Source organism: Electrona antarctica (genome assembly GCF_951216825.1).
Source record: "Electrona antarctica genome assembly, chromosome: 12".
In the NCBI taxonomy this organism is placed as follows: Eukaryota; Metazoa; Chordata; class Actinopteri; order Myctophiformes; family Myctophidae; genus Electrona; species Electrona antarctica.
In genome coordinates, this window is record NC_136793.1 from 25,764,891 (window position 1) to 25,786,210 (window position 21,320).

The 21,320-nt window shown below is 41.4% G+C and overlaps 1 protein-coding gene across 1 annotated transcript in view; it reads right to left on the bottom strand.

The window, feature by feature from the left end:
* ipo11 (importin 11) overlaps positions 1-21,320 on the bottom strand; it is a 217,581-nt gene that overhangs the window by 41,843 nt on the left and 154,418 nt on the right. The window contains exons 28-29 of the mRNA XM_079517126.1: positions 20,155-20,250; positions 15,371-15,455 (exon numbers count right to left, since the gene is read on the bottom strand). Coding sequence (XP_079373252.1) covers positions 15,371-15,455; positions 20,155-20,250 — 181 coding nt within the window. The remainder of the gene's footprint in view (positions 1-15,370; positions 15,456-20,154; positions 20,251-21,320) is intronic.

A 21,320-nucleotide genomic window follows, 5' to 3' on the forward strand; every position in this document is an offset into this window, starting at 1 on the left:
TTAGTTTATTCTTAATTCAAGCTGTCAGATATCTTCTTTCGTGTTACATTTGACTAAATATACCTGATAAGATCATTCCTGTCCGAACATCTTAACTAGTTTGTCAGATGTCTATTTACAACGCGAGAGGCGGTTCCTGCACTTTCCCGTCTTAAAAGTAAAAGTTACCACACATCAGAACGTCAATAGTTAAAGAGACATCTGAAAGATATAGATAGACACATACTAAAACACAAGCCTTCAGTTTGCACTACAGGAGAACGTTAGATATTCTAATCTAGCGAGATTGTTTCCCCCCAACAAAACTGAATTACATGAACACAGATGGTCTGCTATCTAGATAAGAGTGTTTTGGAAGAATGGCAAATCTTGTTCTGTGTGGCCCAGAAATGAATTAGGTTCGGAAAAGAGTAGCTCTGCAGTGACTCTATATCAATTTTCGTTCTGAGGTATTCCATTTATAGTGACTCATAGGAATAGACTATGTGACAACCAGGTATAGTCTGGTGACCACCGGAGTGACAGCCGGAATGTAGACGGCACCCGGGAGCAGTATGGGTTGGCACCGCAGCCAGCATCCTCTGTGAGGAGGAAGCCCAAAAAACCTTCTGTGAGGCCATTCGAGCCGCAAGCGGAGCCTGCAATACCATTGTTGCCCAGGTGGATCCTGCAGAACCATTGTGGCTCAAGAATCCACCACTCCTGAATGAAGTGTCTGGTGCTGGGAGTCTGGTGCAACGCACAGGTCCTGGCTGCACCTGGTGAGAGCAGGAGTGGACCTGGTGAGACGTAGGAGGGGCAGGAGACAGGAGTCAACCCACAGAGCCTAGTCCCTCCACACGCCAGAAGGGTGCCTCCCAGTCCCGGCAGAGTAGTTCCGGAGTGGTTCCAACGGATTGTGTGGCCCTGGTCTTTCCTTAGTGGGTCTGATCGAGGGTAGCTACTGGGATGTAAGTCGGGACTTGATCACCCACATGGGTCACCCGAGTGAGGGGTATGATGTTCGCGAGACCCGAAACCCTGATGACCTTGGGATACATCACTGAGGATACGTCCCAGATGCATCCATGAGATGTATTTTCGTTCTATAATGATAAATAGCTGCACGAGGCAGAACATTTAACTACGGGAATCACACAATCAACATTTGGCTTAAATGCATCTTTCCAAAGTTTGATTTTGTTTTGTTTTATACACCCAAGGTGTATTAAAAGGTGTACCATGTTTTGTTCATCTCCTTAAAACCTATAGGCCTACATAGTACTTAGAAGTGTTGAATTTGTTGCCTAAAGCTATGAGAAAAAATATCATAGACTACCTTTTTTTCCACTGACAAAAACAAAATACAAACTAAGCTATGATGACTAAAACTAAGATTAAATAAAAAAATCACACCCGTGTGAACTGAGTGGTGTAATATGGCCTGTCTGACGTAATGAAATCATGTCTGACGTAATGAAATCACACCCGGGTGAACAGGGTGAACATAGCAACCATGCTCATTTTTTCTGCACTAACAAAGCCAGTTGTAGGAGTGGTTTACACCACTCAAAAAATAACAACAAGAATGACTCGTCATAACTGCCAGGTGCAGCAAAGAGACTATGGGTTTTTCACACATTTTCCCATTCTCCCATTGGCTTAGAGGATACGGCTTCATGTTGCAGCGTTCAGACTATGGGTTTTATCTCCCATTGGCTTAGAGGCGCTAGATGCAGCAAATCATGAAAACGTGTCGACTAGGTCCTCACTAGTCTCAACATCGACAGTATAGCACCTGGCTAAAAACTAGACTAAAATGTTAGGCAGCTGTTGCATTTAGACGCCATAGCACAGAGGGGACAGGAGACGCCATAGCACAGAGGGGACAGGAGACGCCATAGCACAGAGGGGACAGGAGACGCCATAGCACAGAGGGGACAGGAGACGCCATAGCACAGAGGGGACAGGAGACGCCATAGCTCAGAGGGGACAGGAGAAGCCATAGCACAGAGGGGACAGGAGACGCCATAGCACAGAGGGGACAGGAGACACCATAGCTCAGAGGGGACAGGAGAAGCCATAGCACAGAGGGGACAGGAGACGCCATAGCACAGCCATAGCACAGAGGGGACAGGAGACGCCATAGCACAGAGGGGACAGGAGACGCCATAGCACAGAGGGGACAGGAGACGCCATAGCACAGAGGGGACAGGAGAGTCGGATGAGACACAACTAGTGTCTGTTTCATCAGAACACTTAAGGTAGCAAAAAGGCCACTGCAGCTGGACTTTGAGGTAATTGACAAAGATTATGTCACAAGAACAGTATAGTTACTTTGGGTCTTTTTGACACATTAAGCTTAGTTATGCAGTGGGTAAACTTTTAGTACATTCATCACACTTTTTATTTTATTGCTGGCTAGTGCCAAGTGATATTAGCCATAGCCTATATAATAGGAATCTGTTACAAAGCCATGCAATAAAAAAAACATGTTAAAAAGCCATCCACAACATCTACGTAATCTGAATCACAAATACAACAAAGCCATACAAATCATAACCTCAGTTACAAAGGCATTACTCATAGCCTCAATTACAAAGCCATCAAATCATAACCTCAGTTACAAAGGCATCCAATCAGAAGCAGTTATTAACCATAATTCTTAACATTTATATGACTATTACAAAACAGAAACACAGATACTGTAATCTGGATTGAGAACATAAAATGTAAGAGAGAGAAATTCTGACCAAACATGGTTAAATTCTTAGCAGAAATGGCTAGGAAGTTTGTTTAAGAGATACTGTAAATCCAATGCAGTTTTAATAAATCTCAATCATGCAAGAGGAAACTGAGCATGAAGAGGGGAATTATGGTGATTTATTCATTAAAATGCCCTATTCATACTTAATGGTCTCCATTTCACACGTGCAAATCCCCATCTAAACATGCAATAAACCTCACAGTGTGCCATCCACCCAACACACTAGGTAACATAAACCATGAAGCAGTATATAATGCTGCCAATTTATGGTACATTAGATTTTATTAGGACCCAGAGTACTATATCTCTACAGTTATCTAGTTTAGCAGTCCTTCCTCTCTGCACAATGGTGTCTAAATAAAGCGTACCCATCTTCTATTCACACATCGAAGCTTCATCAATCACTGGCAATTACACAAACAAATGCATCACAATAACCTGTGTGTGTGTATACAATTGTGGGTGTAAAGGGTAGTGGGCTCAAGTGGGTATGTGCGGCATAGCAACAAGAGACAGAGCCAGTGTCATTAGCACAATGTGTTTAAACTCTTTGATGTTTCCTATCCTTTTTGTTTTATGATGCTGATCATACTGTGGAGATAAATCCCAAACAGTCCAAGAATCACACAACACTTTCTGTGTGGAGTTTGCATGTTCTCAACTATGTCCCCTACTAGGGACCCCCACAAAAATATGCAGTAATCCTGGTCTCTATACTGCCTCCCCCTGGAGGGGAAAGGAACTGGTTGGAATAACACACTAGGGTGTGTAGGATGGGTGACAAATTCCAAATGTACTTTGTCAATGAATTTAGCTTTCTCTCTCCATTCTGTCATAAACTATAGTAAAACCAAACCAAAACAGGGCGGCGGTGGCTCAGGGGGTATAGTGGCTGGATGGTAACGGCAAGGTTGCCAGTTGGAACCCGGGCTCGCCCAGAGTTGGTGTCGAGGTGTCCTTGCACTATATATTTCTAAAACTATGAAACATTTCAAAGATTTCTTTTCAGGCAAACATGTCCACCGTAAGATGAACCTAAATAGGTTTGAATGGGGTTTCTAGGTGTAAGTACGTAAGACAAGTAGCATGCCAAAGTTTGTGTAATTGCCATTGAGAATGCATTGGGCGTTTAAGTTAAATAACTCCAAATCATTTCAAAGTAAAAAGTTCCAGCATGTGTCTCCACAGTAAGCTCAATTATAAAATGTGTGAATGGAGTTTCTAGGTGAAAGTGCTTTTTTGACGTGCCAATATCTGCCATTATAAATTTCTAAAATTTGAAAGCACTATATATTTCTAAAACTATGAAACATTTCAAAGATTCCATTTCAGGCAAACATGTCCACTGTAAGATGAACCTAAATAGGTTTGAATGGGGTTTCTAGGTGTAAGTATGTAGGACTAGTAGCATGGCAAAGTTTGTGCTATTGCCATTGAGAATGCATTGGGCGTTAAATACGGGGGGGGGACATATTTTGACAGAAACTGCCTGTTCCAAAGCCCCCCCAGGTACATTATATATTTTAACTATTTTCAGCAATGGTACACTTATTTTTTCAGTGGGTAGATCTTGTTGAGCTGGTCATTTTGAGTAGATCTCACGTCATAAATGTGTGGGCACCCCTGTTCTAGTCCTAGCGGGGAACCCCCCCCTGTCAGGTGATAAGAAGTGGCTTGCTCACTCCTCATGCATTGAAGGAAGCATGAGCTCAGTTCGGGGCTCTCCACAGGTTGGCAGAGGGAGAGTAGCGGCCAGGATTACAGTGAAAAGAAATGAGTTGCAAAATCGTGGGATAAAGATTTGTAAATAAATACTCACACAACACATACGTATTGGAGCCCTATCTGAGGTCCAAGCAAAGGGCTTACTACAAATGAAAGACAAGAGTAGAAAATTACCAATATCTGACCTAACATATGCGCTATTCTTGTTTAGCAATACAGAGTCAACAAGCCATTACACCTGAGGGGGAAAGGTGGGAAGAAGTCATTACTTGGCTGAAGTGGGCCTTGCCCTTTTTTACACACAGACTGATAGAAAATGTCAAAACAGTCATTTAAAGCAGCGCACCGGATTCATGGACACGACATTTGCCGCCGTCTTTATTCTAGTACTGACATCATTGCAGCATACATAAAACTTGGGGATTGTAGCTTTAATTTTGGAATGCCGATGAGTCTCTGTACAAGCACTTAATTTAATAAATGTCAAGTTGTGGGAGATTACCATAGTACTAGAGAGCTGGAGCCCTATCCTGCACCTTTCCTCTTTTCATCACTCTTGGCACTCTGTACCAAAAGGAGGTTTTACCCTCTATTTTAATAATTTGTTCAACTTCAATCATGACTCTCTCAGAAATGTCACCCAAATTGTTGAACATGAGTGAACTCTTGAATGGTAGGTCGTACAATCAAATTATATTTTCCCTGGATTCCTTGGACAATGCTGCAACTCCTCATATACTGTAGGCCCTGCCCATTTGTGCCAAGACTATTTTCCGCCATTTGGCAATTACGTCAAAACACAATTTTGATAACTACTCTTACCTCGCACCGCTCGCTACTGCTGTTGTACCCTACTGGCTCACCTGCCAGGCCCCACTGGGAGGATGTAACACGTCTGTCCTACTCTTCAAGTTCAACCTTCCCCACTGACAGGTGCTGCCCCAGCCCGTAGCATTGACAAAGGTTGCCTTTCCCGCCTGGCTTCACTCCCCTGAACATGGCCAACTGTGTTATAGACACTTGGCAAGCCTGACGCACATGTAACAGACCTTGATCTTGCGTTGTGTTATGAAGTACCATAGACCAGGATCTCAGCAGTGAGTAGATTTATTCTGTACAAAAGACAACGAGGCAATCACTGCTCTGCTCTGACTTGTATACGTTTTCCACAATAGCATTTGCGCTTTCAAAGCCCATATGAAATAGAAATAGCAAGTGCATGACAATAAATACAATATGTACCTGTACAAAAGACAACGAGGCAATCACTGCTCTGCTCTGACTTGTATACGTTTTCCACAATAGCATTTGCTGGAAATAAAGCAGATGCAGTACCATGAAAACACAGTATGTGTCTTAACAATTTTGGGTACATATATGTATCAATATATTACACAATTGTAAAGGAAAATAATAAAATAATCTGCAGAGCAAAATAAACACAACCTACCGCTTTCAAAGCCCATATGAAATAGGAAGTGCGGTAGGTTACTTCATTCCCTTAAAGGCAACCTCCTACAGAACACTGTATCACAATACAATATAATGCCTGGGCAAGTGGAAGCACTATTAATCATGTTACACACACATGTGGAGGGCAGGCACTTTACCACTGCAACACTTGAGCGCCAACATAATAGTCTTTAGACGATCACATTCCAAATACCCATCTCTGTTTATGGAGACCGGACTGCCTTCTCAACAGCCTGTGTGCATCTTCTGCGCACTAAGTATGCTGCAATCGATCAAACACTAAGACATATTTATGAGGCCAGACACACTATGAATCCATACTTGTCTGTCAGTCCCATTGCTGATTCCTCAGACCTCCTCCATCATCCGTCACTAGCATTCTCTCCCCCTCCATCTTACTCATCCATGCTGTCAGACCCCCCGCTCTTACCATCATTCCTGAAATTGTAGGGCTTTAAGAGGTAATTTCTAACTTTTTCCAGTGTGTTCTTTGAAAAATATGGATTGTTTCCTGTGTTGCTTCTCCAAGGGGAGCACATTTTCAACTGAGAAGTCGATGAAGTAATTGTGTAATTGTGCTTTTTCCCCAAAGGTCGCAAGTTCAGATCAATTGGTCAACCCACTGAGAAAAATGGATTAGAGATTTCCGCATTTTATAGCATGATAAACAGTTAGAATCCAGCGATGGATCACATTAACATATTTTTCTGGCTCCTAACAATAAAGGAGACCGATATGTAACTATTGATTTACATACATGTATCAGTCTCCATTGTTCGCCACAAAGTGTACAGAACATGTTTAGTCTAGAAGAGTCTTAAATTATCATTTAGTCTACTTGCCAGCCCATAGAGCCCCATTGTGAACCCGGACATGTTGAGTACACCAAGGTTTTATGTTAGAAAAGTATGGGTCCCCAGCATGTAGAAACTGCCGGATGTGTTGAGCAATTTTCATAATTGGCATAATATGTGACCATACCATAAACCCTTACAGCGCTAGCATTTATTGAAAAATTAGGATCTAATTCACCAGCCTTTTTTCAAGTCAAGCTCTTATTTTGAAAAGCCACATTTCCAGTCTACCGGAAGTAGTATTAACCTAGGATGCTGAACGGAGCCTGGGGAGGCCTTGTTTACAATATGAATCCAAACCGGGGCACTGGAGTGCTCCACATCGTCGGCTCTGTGCCGTCAAAGAAACGCTGTTTTGACCAAAATGCCATCTGGGACAAGGAATAGGAGATACAGGCGATTGAAAGAAACAGATAGAATGGATTATTATGGCGACAACCTATGATGGGCGATCCAGTGCTGTGCTAACAACATAGCTAGCTAACCGGCTAACGTAAGTAGCATTATGGCTCGATCGATCGAATGCACTATAAAAGCGCAATTGCCATTAATCAACGGCAATGGCGGTAAGCGTAGTGTCAAAAAAAATGTGCTGACATCATCACATTTGTGATGATGGCTATGGCCATTTTAGCCCAAGGTCCAGGAGTGTTTTTTGTGCAAAACTAATGCTTGAAATGGATTCAGCTTCATGAAAACTCCCTAGTTTGACACGTCACATGCTACTTAAATCGTGATGAAATTTAGATTTGTTTTCTTTATAGGTTGTTAATGGTATGGTCACATATTATGCCAATTATGAAAATTGCTCAACATGTGCAAGCCTGGGTTTGGCACTTACACACATGTAGAGGAATACCTAAAACAGAAGTGCCTCTCTGGGACTGTTGAGTCATGAAGAAAACCGCCTGTGGAGCAGTGTGCTAAGTAATTTCCCATTTATCCCCTCTGTTCACTCCGTTCATCTTTTATTCAGGATGGCAGTCCCCCATAGAGGAAGCTGCAATATCCTCATCCAACAAGGCAAAACAACACAATCACAGAACCATCACCTGCAGCTAGAGATGATGCTGCCAACAGATATGCATGAGACAAGGAATCATCTGATGATTGGGTTGAAATGGGTTGCTACAAAGGGAGAGAGACAAGGATGCATTAAGAGTGGGAGAGGGATATACATTTTGTCCAACTGGGATTACATGCTCAAGGAATGGCTTGTGTAGTGGCTAATTATTCAACAATTATATTTCCTCAAATGTAATTTATTTACTGCCAGATTAAATATATAAATAATCCACCCACTGCCAGCGATTTTTTTCTTATTTTTTCACAGAATATTTATCATGAATACGATCAATCTCGTGATCGTTGATAAACACGGTCTGCGGAAAAAAAATGAAATTGTCAGTGCGACCATCTGTACCCTAGTTATGGTCCGTTGAAAATAGCACGTCTTGCTCATGTTAGCGAAGAGGGCCATCTAGCATAAAAAAATCACACCCAAGTGAAGTGAGCGGTGCCTTTAGTATGATAATGTATGATGATGATGAATAGACCCACATGATCTGACCTGTTACCATAGTAACCGTGCTGCTACCGGCAAATAGACACACATACACACAAAGACACATGTTGGAGCGGTTAGCGCCGCTCAAAAACACACAACACACTTCAAAACACGTGATTGGCAGTGTGGGCTATTTGTATTTGTAAATAAATACAAATAAAATCAAAACTTGTTCACTCTTCAAACAAAAATTCAAACACACTTCTTTTGCTGGGAATTCTTCAAAATAATGGCGCCAGCAGATGAGGCAGATTTTACTCTGAAAAGCCCCGCCTTCTGTTACCCCCCCAAAACCGGGAGGCATAATCTTCTGTTCTTATATACCCCACGCTGTCACATCTAAAGTCTCTATAGAAGCGTTTATACTCCAAACGAGATACTTCCTGAAGTCAGAAATGAAGACAGAACATTGCTCTTTTGGTCAAAACCATGGAGAGCGACATAGATTTAGAGTTATGAGCCATTCTAATCGAGCCATAAACAAGGAAGTGAACAGCAGTGCGCATGCGCGAAACACAAGGCGTACACTGAAGGAAAGGCCAACCATTTAAAAAAAATATATATATCAATAAAAAAGACCTCTATACACGTCCGAGGCACCCCGATTTACATCATTGTGAAACTGACTGTGTAAACAGTAATTTGACTCTGTGCCCATAGCAACTATACATGTGCAGTATGTTTTATTAATTGGAAGAAAACAATCAACCAAAAAATAAAAAAATCAACTTCAGAGCCTTTAGTGGTTGGCTCTGGACTTGATCAAACACAGTGAACCAATACCAGCAGATGCATCCAAATTATCACTGATGGTGAAAACCTCACACTGGAGTCAACACAGCCATCTACTGTACCTGGAGATGTTCGAGCATGTTGTGCTTCCGTGTGTTGACGAGCTTTATAGAGATGCTGATTTCCTTTTTCAACAGCACTTGGCACCTGCCCACAAAGCCAAAACTACTAGTAATTGGTGTACTGACCATGGTATCACTGTGCTTAACTGACCAGCCAACTGGCCTGACCTGAACCCCACAGAGAATTTGTGTTGTATTGTCAAGAGGAAGGTATGAGACACTAGACTCAACAATACAAATGGTTGGTATTAAAACAAATCTGGGCTTTCATAACATCTCAACAGTGCCACAGCTGATCTTCTCCATGCCACGCTTCATTGATTCTGATTTTTAGATACAGAATCTCAATTTAAATTTCATAAAAACATGAACAAGATACATAGAAACATACAGTACACAGATATAGATAATATAGAGATACATACATATATACACAGATAGCTTGCTCACCCTCTTCCACCCACCCCACCAGCCACCTACATCATTTATCTAATAACTATAAATGCACCAAGTCTCTGTACGTCTGTAATCCACGTAACTTGAGAACCGTTTGCCCTACTACTTCAAATTTGACACACGCGTTCCACACCCCCACAGGGAGTGCAGTGTGCCCGGTGTCGAGTCGGTCGGACCCACGGTTGTCCAGAACCGCCACAAAAGGCCTCTGCGGACTCTGGACATGACCCCTGCTCAGTGTCCATATATGGAGCTAGACAGTTCTGACCTCACAACACTCATATTTGGGCATGCCTGACACAGAACGCCATAAGCTGGGGCATGTGTATATGAGGCAGTGTGGACATCCCCACACAAACCTACACAGGGAGTTGTATAAGACTTAAGATGAGATGTCTGTGACATTGATGAAAAAAAGAATAAAATAAAAAAATAGCCCAGACCAACCTTTCAGATTGTCGACATTTCTGTATTATAAATATATTTTTTGGGTGGTCTCATGTAATATTCTAATATTTTTTGATTTTCATGAGCTGTATTGCATAATCAAAGGTAATAGAGCATGCACATCCACTGGTGCTGGACAAATGGCAGTACAAGAGAAAGAAATAGAGTCCGCAACACTGGTAAGGAATAACTCACCAGCTCCACTGGTTTATTAATTCAACGTTTCGATCACTGGGATCTTCTTCAGGAATCGAAACGTTGAATTAATAAACCAGTGGAGCTGAGTTATTCCTTACCAGTGTTGCGGACTCTATTTCTGTTTTCATAATTGATTTAACTTTGATACAGATCAAAGCAAGCCCAACATAGTTTAGCAAAAGAAAAATAAAGAAATGTACCCGTGGTGTGAAAATGATGAACATAGCTGTTTTTCTTTTTTTTTTATATACAATTTATGTATTAAAAACCACTTCATCAAACAGACTGCTAAATTCCTATCTCTGTTGGAAATCTTTGAATAATAAACGATTATGGAGAGTTAATGGAATTGCTGGCAGGTATTTGTCTTAATATAAATAGCCAATCATTATGTTTTTATGGCCCCCAGAGAGGTTCTAGTAAGATTATTTTCCTACTTTCCTACTACCTAGCCCTGCAGGGAAAGAACTTCTCAAATACCATTTATTACAGTACGGTATGTGTGCATCCTAGGGGTGTAACGATACATTTTAACAGCGATGCAATGCATATCACGATAGATGGTTGACGATACGATACATGGGCGATATTGGTTCATTATGGCGATACGATACAATGATTTAAAATCGATACAGTAACTATTTAGCAAAGACATTTAATATTGGATGTGGATCCACTGCATCCACATCCCATATTAAGACCCAGCACTTCTAGAATTAATTAATTTGTTAGAGAACTGAAAAGCTTTAAAGAACAGAAAGATTGTTAGGCGAGTGTAATCATCAGAGCACCACATACAGTACAGTTGATGATAAAAAGTGCAGGCAGGGAGTGTCAGGAAGAGAGAGATTAATTGAGACAGTAAAGCACAACCACAATGGCTAGCACAGTACCCTTTCATACAAATAAAAAATCCCTAATGATCATCACATACACAGGCATTAATGCAACCACATGAAATGTTAACATACACACACATTTTATCGCAATCTAGAGCCCGGCCTGTTTATAGGCAGGAGGTTCAGGGAAGGCAGACAGCTGCAGCCCACAATTGATAAGAGAAATCGAGGAAAAAAATCTTGCCCGCATTTTCTTTTACATACTTACCCCAGGCAATTAGGCAACAGTAAATGCTAGGTACCCAGAGACCAGTTATAATGGAATGGAACGATTGGGTTAAATCAAGTGTGGATGTCTTAACAAGGTTCATCTGAGGGAAAGACCCAAGATGTCTATGATCACCTTAGGAATAATAGGAAATAAATACACATTCCACTCATGTACTGCTGAGTGAGTTACAACAAGCCCGAATGATGAAGCATGATATTGCGTAGATTTGTGCAAAGCCATAGATAACCTTGCTTGTGTCTTGTGTTTGAAGGTAATACACATACAGAATAACTATCCACTATTTCAGTTCCTAAGTGAAATAGGTCTAACCTTAACACTAATGACATCGACTTCTTGATGGAAGGACACCGGACACAAGGTGAGATTGCAGGACTTTCCTGCGTGATTCGGGACATATTATCGACCAGTTACTACTCTTGTTATTGCTCCTCTATGTATTTACTAAAGATCGTGGGTGAGGTACTGAATGGGTTTTGCAGAAAATTGTAATATATGAAATTACGAAATGACAGAAAACCATATTCCATCAAATTCTATCAAAACATGCCATGAATCATATAAAATAATTAATAATAGAGTACATAAGGAAAATTAATCTATCATGCATTAGCATTCTATCTGCCCTGTCTCTCACACAAAGATTTAATTTTCTCTCGTCCTAGATGATCTCTCCTACTGACCACTGTACTATATCACTTTGAGGTCCAATTAAAATGGGATAAAAGCTGAAACTGAAAGAAACAGATTCAAACTCTGATGTTAAAGTTGTCAGGTCTAGTGTTAACCTGGGCTGTATGTTAGAGTACATACAGCCCAGGACAAACGTTTCAGCTTTTACCCTCTCTTCATTAGGGTATCTGAAGACAGCTTCTCAAAACATTGGTAAAAAAAATACCAAAAATACCAAATAATCTAATATTTGAATGTAGCTGCCAGTAGTATTATGGGTGCTAGAGTAACCCAGGCGATCTCTCTTCACCTTACAGGTCTGAGAGTGTACAAATGGAACCAAATTCAAGTCCATTAGGTTCCATTTGTACACTTTAGTTTAATTCAGGCTGATGGGGGTCCTTAAAAAATAAAATAATAATAATACGTTTGAGAGTGCACTAGGGGTGCACGATTATGAAATTATGATCAATATCCGATCTCCGATTATTTGCAGGGTCATATCTGCCGATACCGATTCTGACCGATTCCGATATTATACAGAGGACCTCAATGGAAACAAGCCTCCTAGGCCCTAGGGGCTTGGCCAAAAGCCTGTTAATAAAGTAGTCAATCAATCAATAAATAGCCTATACTCTTTTCCAAGTGTCTGTTTTCACAACTGAATGAATTACTTAAGATTTGATTTGGCTTTTGTTCTAGACTAGAGGTACTAGACGTTCGATTTATATTGAACTCATTGATTCATTTTTACATTTTTAATTTAGTTTTGCTGGTGAAAACCGATTAAATAATCTGGATTATTTTGAGACCGATCCGATACCGATATGGCATTTTCATGGCCGATATGTCCGATTCCGATTATGCTACCGATTATATCGCGCATCCCTTTGAGACCACTGATCTAGAGTACGTATGAAAAGGCCATAAGGTGATAAGGCCGTAAATTGTCGGCATTTAACCTGTTAAAGCGCACACTGCCAATATGTATGTTGACATTGTGTTTTTTTCATTTTTACACTAGATGCCGCTCTTCTTCTCCTATGATTCACTGTTCGAGTCCCATTGAAACCAGAAACCAGGAAATCACAAAACACAACTCCCATTCACTCTACAATGCCTCTATCTCTCTTCCTGTATCGTTCCACTTCTGCGTCAATCACCGTTGCATTTTCAATGGACCATAATACAGGAACGCATGGACCGTTTTACAAGCTTTTTTTTTTTTGCATATTGTATTTGTATGACTACTTTAAAGGTAAGGAAAAAAACCAATAAGCTAGCTGGCAGTGATGGGTAGGTATTTAACCAAATCCAAGCCATCCATGAGATATCTCGAGTTAAGCTGTTATTACCATCTGGGACATCCACGAGAAACACAAGATTTGATTAAAAATATATATATATATATTATTGGTAACTTTCTTTCGCTTATGTTAGCTAGCCTCCACAGGCCTCCCATTGTAGAAACAGGCTTGATGATATGCGGTACACGCGCACACAGTTATTAGTGTTTTTTAAAATGGAATAAAGTACCATGTTTGGGACGTTATGAAACAATATTCCAAGCTCACTCTGAGAAAATTCATTGTTTCTTCTTCTTTGCTTATGCCGCGCATTTCACTGGCACTAACCTCACGATCCCGCCTTAACAGCATGGAATTGGTTAATCAGTCAGTGAATGAGTTAAAACGGGATGCGAACTTAAGGAGGGGGACTATACAAGTGGGACGCGGGCTGTGTCATTTGTACATGAAATGGTTGCCATTGCATTTATCAAAAGGCTTTCTGTGCAAATGTGCCTGTGTCCGGTGTGATAAATGAGAACCGACTCTAGGAGCAGACAGGACACACAGCCGAGGCAGATGGAGGCAACTATTCATCAAGAGACAGGGATTGTGTGCAGGAATAAACAGTGCCCTCTGTCAGTTGGCAGCTCTTGAAGACACATGCACATACGCCCAATTGCACCCACAGAACCATGACCACATACTGAAAAGATTATGGGAGCTAATGATTGTGAGATCTCTCCTCTCAATAACCCTCTCTTCTAACAGAAATGAATTTACATGTAAGCAACACACACACACACGCACAGGCACACGCACACGCACACGCACGCAGTGCTGCATAAAGGCTGCCGGTAAAATTAACATGCAGAATGTCTTCATCAGGAAACAAAGGCAGATTCAAAAGTATACAGATACACTGTACACTCACTGCCATTCCTCTCCATGTCTGGACACCTGAGAGCACAATGCACGCACATGCATGCACAGTTTAGTGTAGGAAATAAGAATCAATTAGCTAGGTCCCCTGCTCAGACCCACCTGTGGATCCCCAACAACAGCCCTGATTACCCCATAATGACTTGCTGATGTTATATAGCACAACCAGTAGTAACAGAATCTATTGAAAAACATCTTCTATCAATTATTTGGGGTTTCAACTATATACGTAGGCTGGCTTGGCCATACTAATACTGACCTATTCATTGGATTCATTGCAAACAAACCACTAGGGTGCGAGATTCTATACTGTAAGTACCCCAACTAGCATCACCACCTGGTATGGCAACTGAATTGACCTTAACAGCAAAGCAATAGAGGGTTGTGAGCTTCCCTCCATTCAGGACATGATCTGTCTCTCATGATCCTATAGCCATCCCAACCACAGACTATTACAGGTGCTGGTGGCTTCGTAGCCACAGAACCAAGGGCAGTAGATTGCTAAACAGCTACTTCCTCCGGACAATCAGGCTTATGTAAGAACAAGCCAGAAAAAAATAAGAAACCTTGATACCGCCCTTGCACACAGCATCTTTTAAGAGCTAAGACGGTCAACGGTCAAACTGATTTTAATGCTGCTGCTATTCTTTGATTATTACTTTATGGGGAGGGGCAAGGAAATAAAGTAAGTGAGAAACAAAAATCACACCCGTTTGAAGTGAGTGGTGCAACTCCGTGTGGGGGTCCCCGGAACTTCCAGACCCACAGGAACGCACCCAGGGTGCCAGCCCGGTTCCGGCGAGCCGCCCCGTGTCCGAAATGGTCGAGGGGTCCCCGGACCACCGTGTGTGTGTGTTTGTGTGTGTTAGGCTGCGCAACTGTGACACTTGGTTGTGAAAACCAACCAAACGCTATTTTCGTGCTCGGACAGACCCAGCCAGCCAGGGATGCAGGGAAAAAAAGAAGGAGCTACCGAAAAAAGGGGATTAATGATTTGCAAGAAAGATTTAGCCTGAACTCACCAATTTCTTCCTCTTGTCCTGTTCCGTCGGTGGCTCCTCATCATCGCTTAGCTTGGGTTCCTCAAAATGGCTTATCAGCATGCAGCTGCAAACACAAAAACCAAAGCATTCAATCTGACATGAATCCCTTCCCACAACCCTGCACAGCATCGAACAGTATTCCTGTCACTATTAACCTTGATGGCTGCCCAATAACCCACAAACCAACAGTCCGAAACCTAGGAGTCATTTTTGACACATCTTTATCTTTCACACACCACATAAAAAGCATCACAAAATCTGCCTTCTTCCATCTGTGCAACGTTGCTAGAATCCGTCTAATACTCTCACTTCCCGATGCCGAAACCCTGGTCCACGCTTTCATCACCTCAAGAATAGATTACTGCAATGACCTCTTCTCCGGTTTACCATCAACAGCAACAAATGGTCTCAGATTAGTCCAAAACGCAGCAGCTAGAGTACTCACCAGAAAAAGGAAATTTGACCACATCACACCAACACTAATAGAACTACACTGGTTACCCATACAGGCCAGAGCAGACTTCAAGATACTCCTCCTGACCTATAAAACCTTAAACGGACTCGCACCACCTTACATGTCCAGTTTAATAAATATATACATCCCTCCAAGACCACTACGCTCTCAGGATGCTGGAAAACTCACAGTCACAACACACAATAAAATAACGGTTGGGGGCAGAGCTTTCACACATCGTGCCCCCTGTCTCTGGAACGCTCTCCCTCAAGATGTCAGAAACGCAAACTCCCTGGACATTAAGTCGAGGCTAACTATTTTATTGCTATGTTTTGTGTCTTTGATTAGATTTTTGATGTATTAATGCTGTAAAGTGCACAAAATCACCCCAAGGGGTCTCTACCCCTTGGGGTGATTTTGTACTATAAATAAAATAAACTGAACTGAAACTGACACGTTGCTAGACACGATTGAAAAATTACTTCTTTTTTGACAGTGTTTTTCAGCAAGGCATGCTGTTCTCGAACAGCAACAACAATTATATATAAATTATATATATATAAATAAATAATCAGAAGGGGGGACTTTATTATTTCCACACAACAACTCTAAGGTACTGTATATTAATGACATAGTTCAATGTTGAAAATGAGTGGTATTCCCCTTTAAGATATTATTATTTTCATTACATGTTCTTATGCCAAATGTTGCCTATAGTTGACTACCATTCGAATATAGGCAACAATTGGCCAATCAGATTTGACTATATCAATTCTTAGTCTGGGACAGGCCTAGTACAACGACAGAACCAATTAAATTGTTAATCATTGAGCAGTTGAGACGAATAACCATCTATGTCCATAATTTATTCTGAACCCTCCCCGAAAAGGCCCTGAGCTTATCCATAATTTATACGGACTTATATGGTTATTCGCCTCAACTGCTCAAAGTGACAATTAATCATCAAGCTAAATTTCATAATAATTATGGCATTTTATTTGTATTGAACAGTTTCAACACAAGTATATACGCGTGAATGCACACACACTTAAATCTGTACACCGACAGATACACGTAACTGCACAAACTGAAATTAATCAAACATAAGACAATTTTGCACACAGTTTTCCTATTGTGCGAGACAGACTTTCTGCTAGAGCAGGGGTTCTCAAAGTTTTTGGCCGGGGACCCCCAGAAATACTTTGGCAATGTCTCGGGACCCCCGCCCCGCCCCCTCCCGACCCCCAATATAAATTGACTGCTACAATAACCTTAATAATAGAGACAATACACCATAAATAAATACTGAAACCAGATATAATCATTAGGGAAGGTGTATGCATGTACTATGTGTACTATATGTAAACTCTTCATTTCCACTTTCCAGACATTCAGTTGCAAAAACAAAAACAAAAACACGTTTTTTTTTGTGTTTTTTTAAAATAATTTGGGGACCCCCCAAAATAATTTGGTGACCCCCCGAGGGGTCGCGACCCACGGGTTGAGAACCCCTGTGCTAGAGGACTGTTTCAGTTGTCTGTCGTTGTCTGGAGCCTATAGTGCTAGGTAGGGTCTTCCTTTTAGTTTTTCCTTTTTTAATTAATTATTTTGTCTTTAATAGCCTTATGTAAAGCAATTTGAATTGACTTTATGAAATCTGTTACACAGATAAATTAGCCTTGTCTAAAATTATGGCTAAGAGCGATAATTAATAATATTAATATCTCAAATTAGATTTATATAGCACTTTTGTAAGTACCCAAAGTCGCTTTACATGGTGGAGGGAGGAAACAAAAAAAACACACAAAAAAGTATTAGGAAAAAACACAATTAGTCATGTCAATTTACAATGGCATTTAGCAGACACTCTTAACCCAGAGCGTGGCGGAAGATTGTCAATAGAGTAAAATCAATAAAGAACAGTAGAACAATAGGACAAGGAGCCTAAGGAGGTGCAGTTAGCTGGGGAAAACAATTTTGAAGAGGTGGGTTTTGAGAGTGGTTTTGAAGGATGGTCTTTTTAATGTGGTTAGAGAGTGCATTCCACAGGGAGTTTTTCCCCCCCTCTATCGATCATACAGACAGAACAATAGTGAATGTTTTACACAGTATGGCTCATACACACAATAGAGGACCAGAAGTCATCAGGGGAGTAAAACTCTCATCTAAAAACACAGCACAATGCCACACTAAATGTATTCACAAAAAACGTGTTCACATGACATAAACATATCTGTTGGCAATGTATGTATGATAACTATAATATGCAAATGCCCTCATATATGCAAGAACACGCAGTCAGAGGATGCCTGCAGATGATAAAATACAAATCAAAAATAAAGACAGAATTGACAAATGACTTCACTCAACAGTGGTAGCAAACAATGTCAATTTAATTTTGCTGTTTTATCTACCAACAGCAAATGTGGGCCATAATGTACAGTACATACACTTAACATTTTCGCAAAGAAGCAGAATGTCTTCCAATATCAAAAAAATCTTCAAATGGTACAACACTGGTCAGTAATAACGTACCGTACACGCAAATAAGTGTGTGCCTGGGCCAGTTTAGCGGTCCAGGCACCTTGGCTGGTAATCCAGCATGACAGTGTGTCGCGGGTTCGAGTCCCGAACACGACAAAATGTGCTGTGTCTTCGCCCCATCTCTCTCCCTGTTTCCTGTCTACCAACTGTGTGAATGAATGAATGAATGAATGAATGAATGAATGAATGAATGAATGAATGAATAGTTTATTTCGATCTTTTTTTTTTCAGAGAGACATTACAAATTAAAAATGTCTTTTAAGGTGATCGAAAAGGCATAAAAGCCCCAAAAATACAAAACTCTTTTTTTGCCCGCTAGGTGGTAGCATAAGCATAGCTAAGCTGTGCCAGCCATTGGCTCCCGTTGTACGAGCCTCCGTTTTCATTTCCGGGTTATCAGGGAGGAGGGGGTTGTTAGATTAGCGCACACCCTTTACCTCTCGCCAGAAATGGTTATATGTCGGGAGTGATGAGAGAAAAAAGTCACAAATAAAATCCGAACATCAGATACACGACGAAAATCCTAGAGTCTAAATCCTAGAGTCTAAATGGGGCTCGATGTAAAGAACCCATAGCTGGTGGGGACGGAGGGGGGACGCAAAATAATAATAATTCAAATACAAGCAAACAAAGAATTTCGTACAAAATAGTAGGAAGCTAAGGCAGAGAAAACAATCAGTAAAACACAATCAGGAGAAATTAGGATTAAAAGCTAGCCTATAAAAATGAGTCTTAAATAGAGATTTAAAATGTGGAACCGACTCAGCAAGCCTGATTTCCAGGGGCAGCGCATTCCAAAGGGTGGGGGCCCTAAAGGTAAAAGCCATGCGACCAGTTGAGTTCAGGGGCCCCTTTGGTAAGGTTAGGAGTGCCTTATTGGAGGATCTCAGACTGCGGGTTGGTATGTAGGGGCCTAGTAGGTCTGAGATATAGGCTGGAGCAAGACCTAGCCTGGCTTTAAATGTGGTGAGTAATATTTTAAAATGTATTCGAAATTCAACTGGCAGCCAGTGCAGGGATGCTAAGATGGGTGTGATGTGATCATATTTTCTTGAACCAGTTAAGAGACGGGCAGCGGCATCTCGGACTAACTGGAGACTGTGGATGGATGATTTGATTTTAGAAATATTTTTGAGGTGGTAGAATGAAGATTGGACGACCTTCTTTATGTGTGCTTTGAAGTTGAGGTCTGGGTCAAAGATGATGCCTAAGTTTCTGACAGTGGGTTAAAAAGAAGTCTTGTGTGAATGGCGATGACCCAGTGCAGTTAACCATGTGGTCTGAATGGGTCAAGTGTGGGTTGAACTGGTGTTATTTGTGAGTGAAAGAGATACGAGAAAGCTTGGACAAAGCAGCTTCGAAGATTGGGTGGGGAGGCATGTGTTACAGTTGCGTCCATGTCTCATCCCAAAGTGAGCCAGTGTCCTCTGTGCCATTTCACACACCATTACTCTGTCAGATTGTCAGAGCCAGCAAAATGTGTCCTGTCAAACTCAAACCACTCACCCTGACTGACCCGTCTCCACCTGCAATCACAATGTTCTTGATTTAAGTTTTGATGATTTTCATCTCCCCGCTGCTCATCTTCTAACGGCATCACACACACTTTCAACTTTCAATATGCTGTCCTAGTTGTGCTTTGTTTGTTTACTTGCTTGTTAGTTTTACTTTCAAACACTTGCATGCAGGTGTTGAATTGGCTGATGTCTGCTACATAGTTCTGCAACTACAAAAACAATTGTAATTAACAGCATGCTGGACTTACTCTTTAAAGGTGCCTGAGTCTGTGTCTTCCGTCATCACGTCATGCAACGCCTCCACACAGATGTTGATGATACCACAGAATTTGTCCTGGATCACACTGACGAGACGGACAACATGAATATGTTACCAGCTGGATTAGATTACATTTAATGTATTGATCTCAGTGGAGAAAAATCAAGAGTTATGGTAGTCAAGATAGACAGTACATAATAGGTTCATAAAAAACAAAACAAAAAATGCGTACAGGATAGAAGGATCAGGTTAAAAATGAAAAACACACCATTGAAAGTGTGTTTTTAAGTACCTGATCCCCACCACCGCAGAGGTGGTGGGGATCAGGGACTTAAATCCACCGTGGTGCATCAAAGCACAGTGACGCAGGATTACGTGCGTCACTGCACATATTCCTACCAGCTGGGGCGGCAGGAGTAGGACAAAGGCTCTACGTCTACGGTGGGGACTTCCCACTGCCACGTGAGTCAGTAGTAGGATACAATAAGCCTATCTCACAGAATTTCCCCGCCCCCTTAATACGCCCCCTTTCGGGATTAGTGGTGATAGCGTGACGTCACTCCATAGACGCTACATGTTAACAGAGGTAATTTAAGAAGTCTACAACTTTTGTTTTCTAATGGTAAGGTTTGTTCTATCTGTTCGAGCTGATTTACCATCTTGTTTGCTTCGTAATAATATTGGTCTGTCACATTTTTACATTAGAAAATGTACTTAGATTCTCCAGAGAAAAAAACGTGTAAATGCTAATGTTAAATGACACCACTATTTACCGGAAGTGGGCGTGGAAAGCGGGCTGTGAGATAGGCCTATAGAGGTGACAACACAGAATGTGTGTGGAGAGGACCAACATATTCCTTGGTTGAGGCGGCTGTGCGCGTCTTTAGTTTACTCTCTATGTCCACTACCATAGATATGACGACATGGGACTGGGCACGGAACCCTTTCCATAGTGAGACCAGGGTTTACTCTCTATGTCCACTACCATAGATATGACGACATGGGACTGGGCACGGAACCCTTTACTCTCTATGTCCACTACCATAGATATGACGACATGGGACTGGGCACGGAACCCTTTCTCTATGTCCACTACCATAGATATGAGGACATGGGACTGGGCACGGAACCCTTTACTCTCTATGTCCACTACCA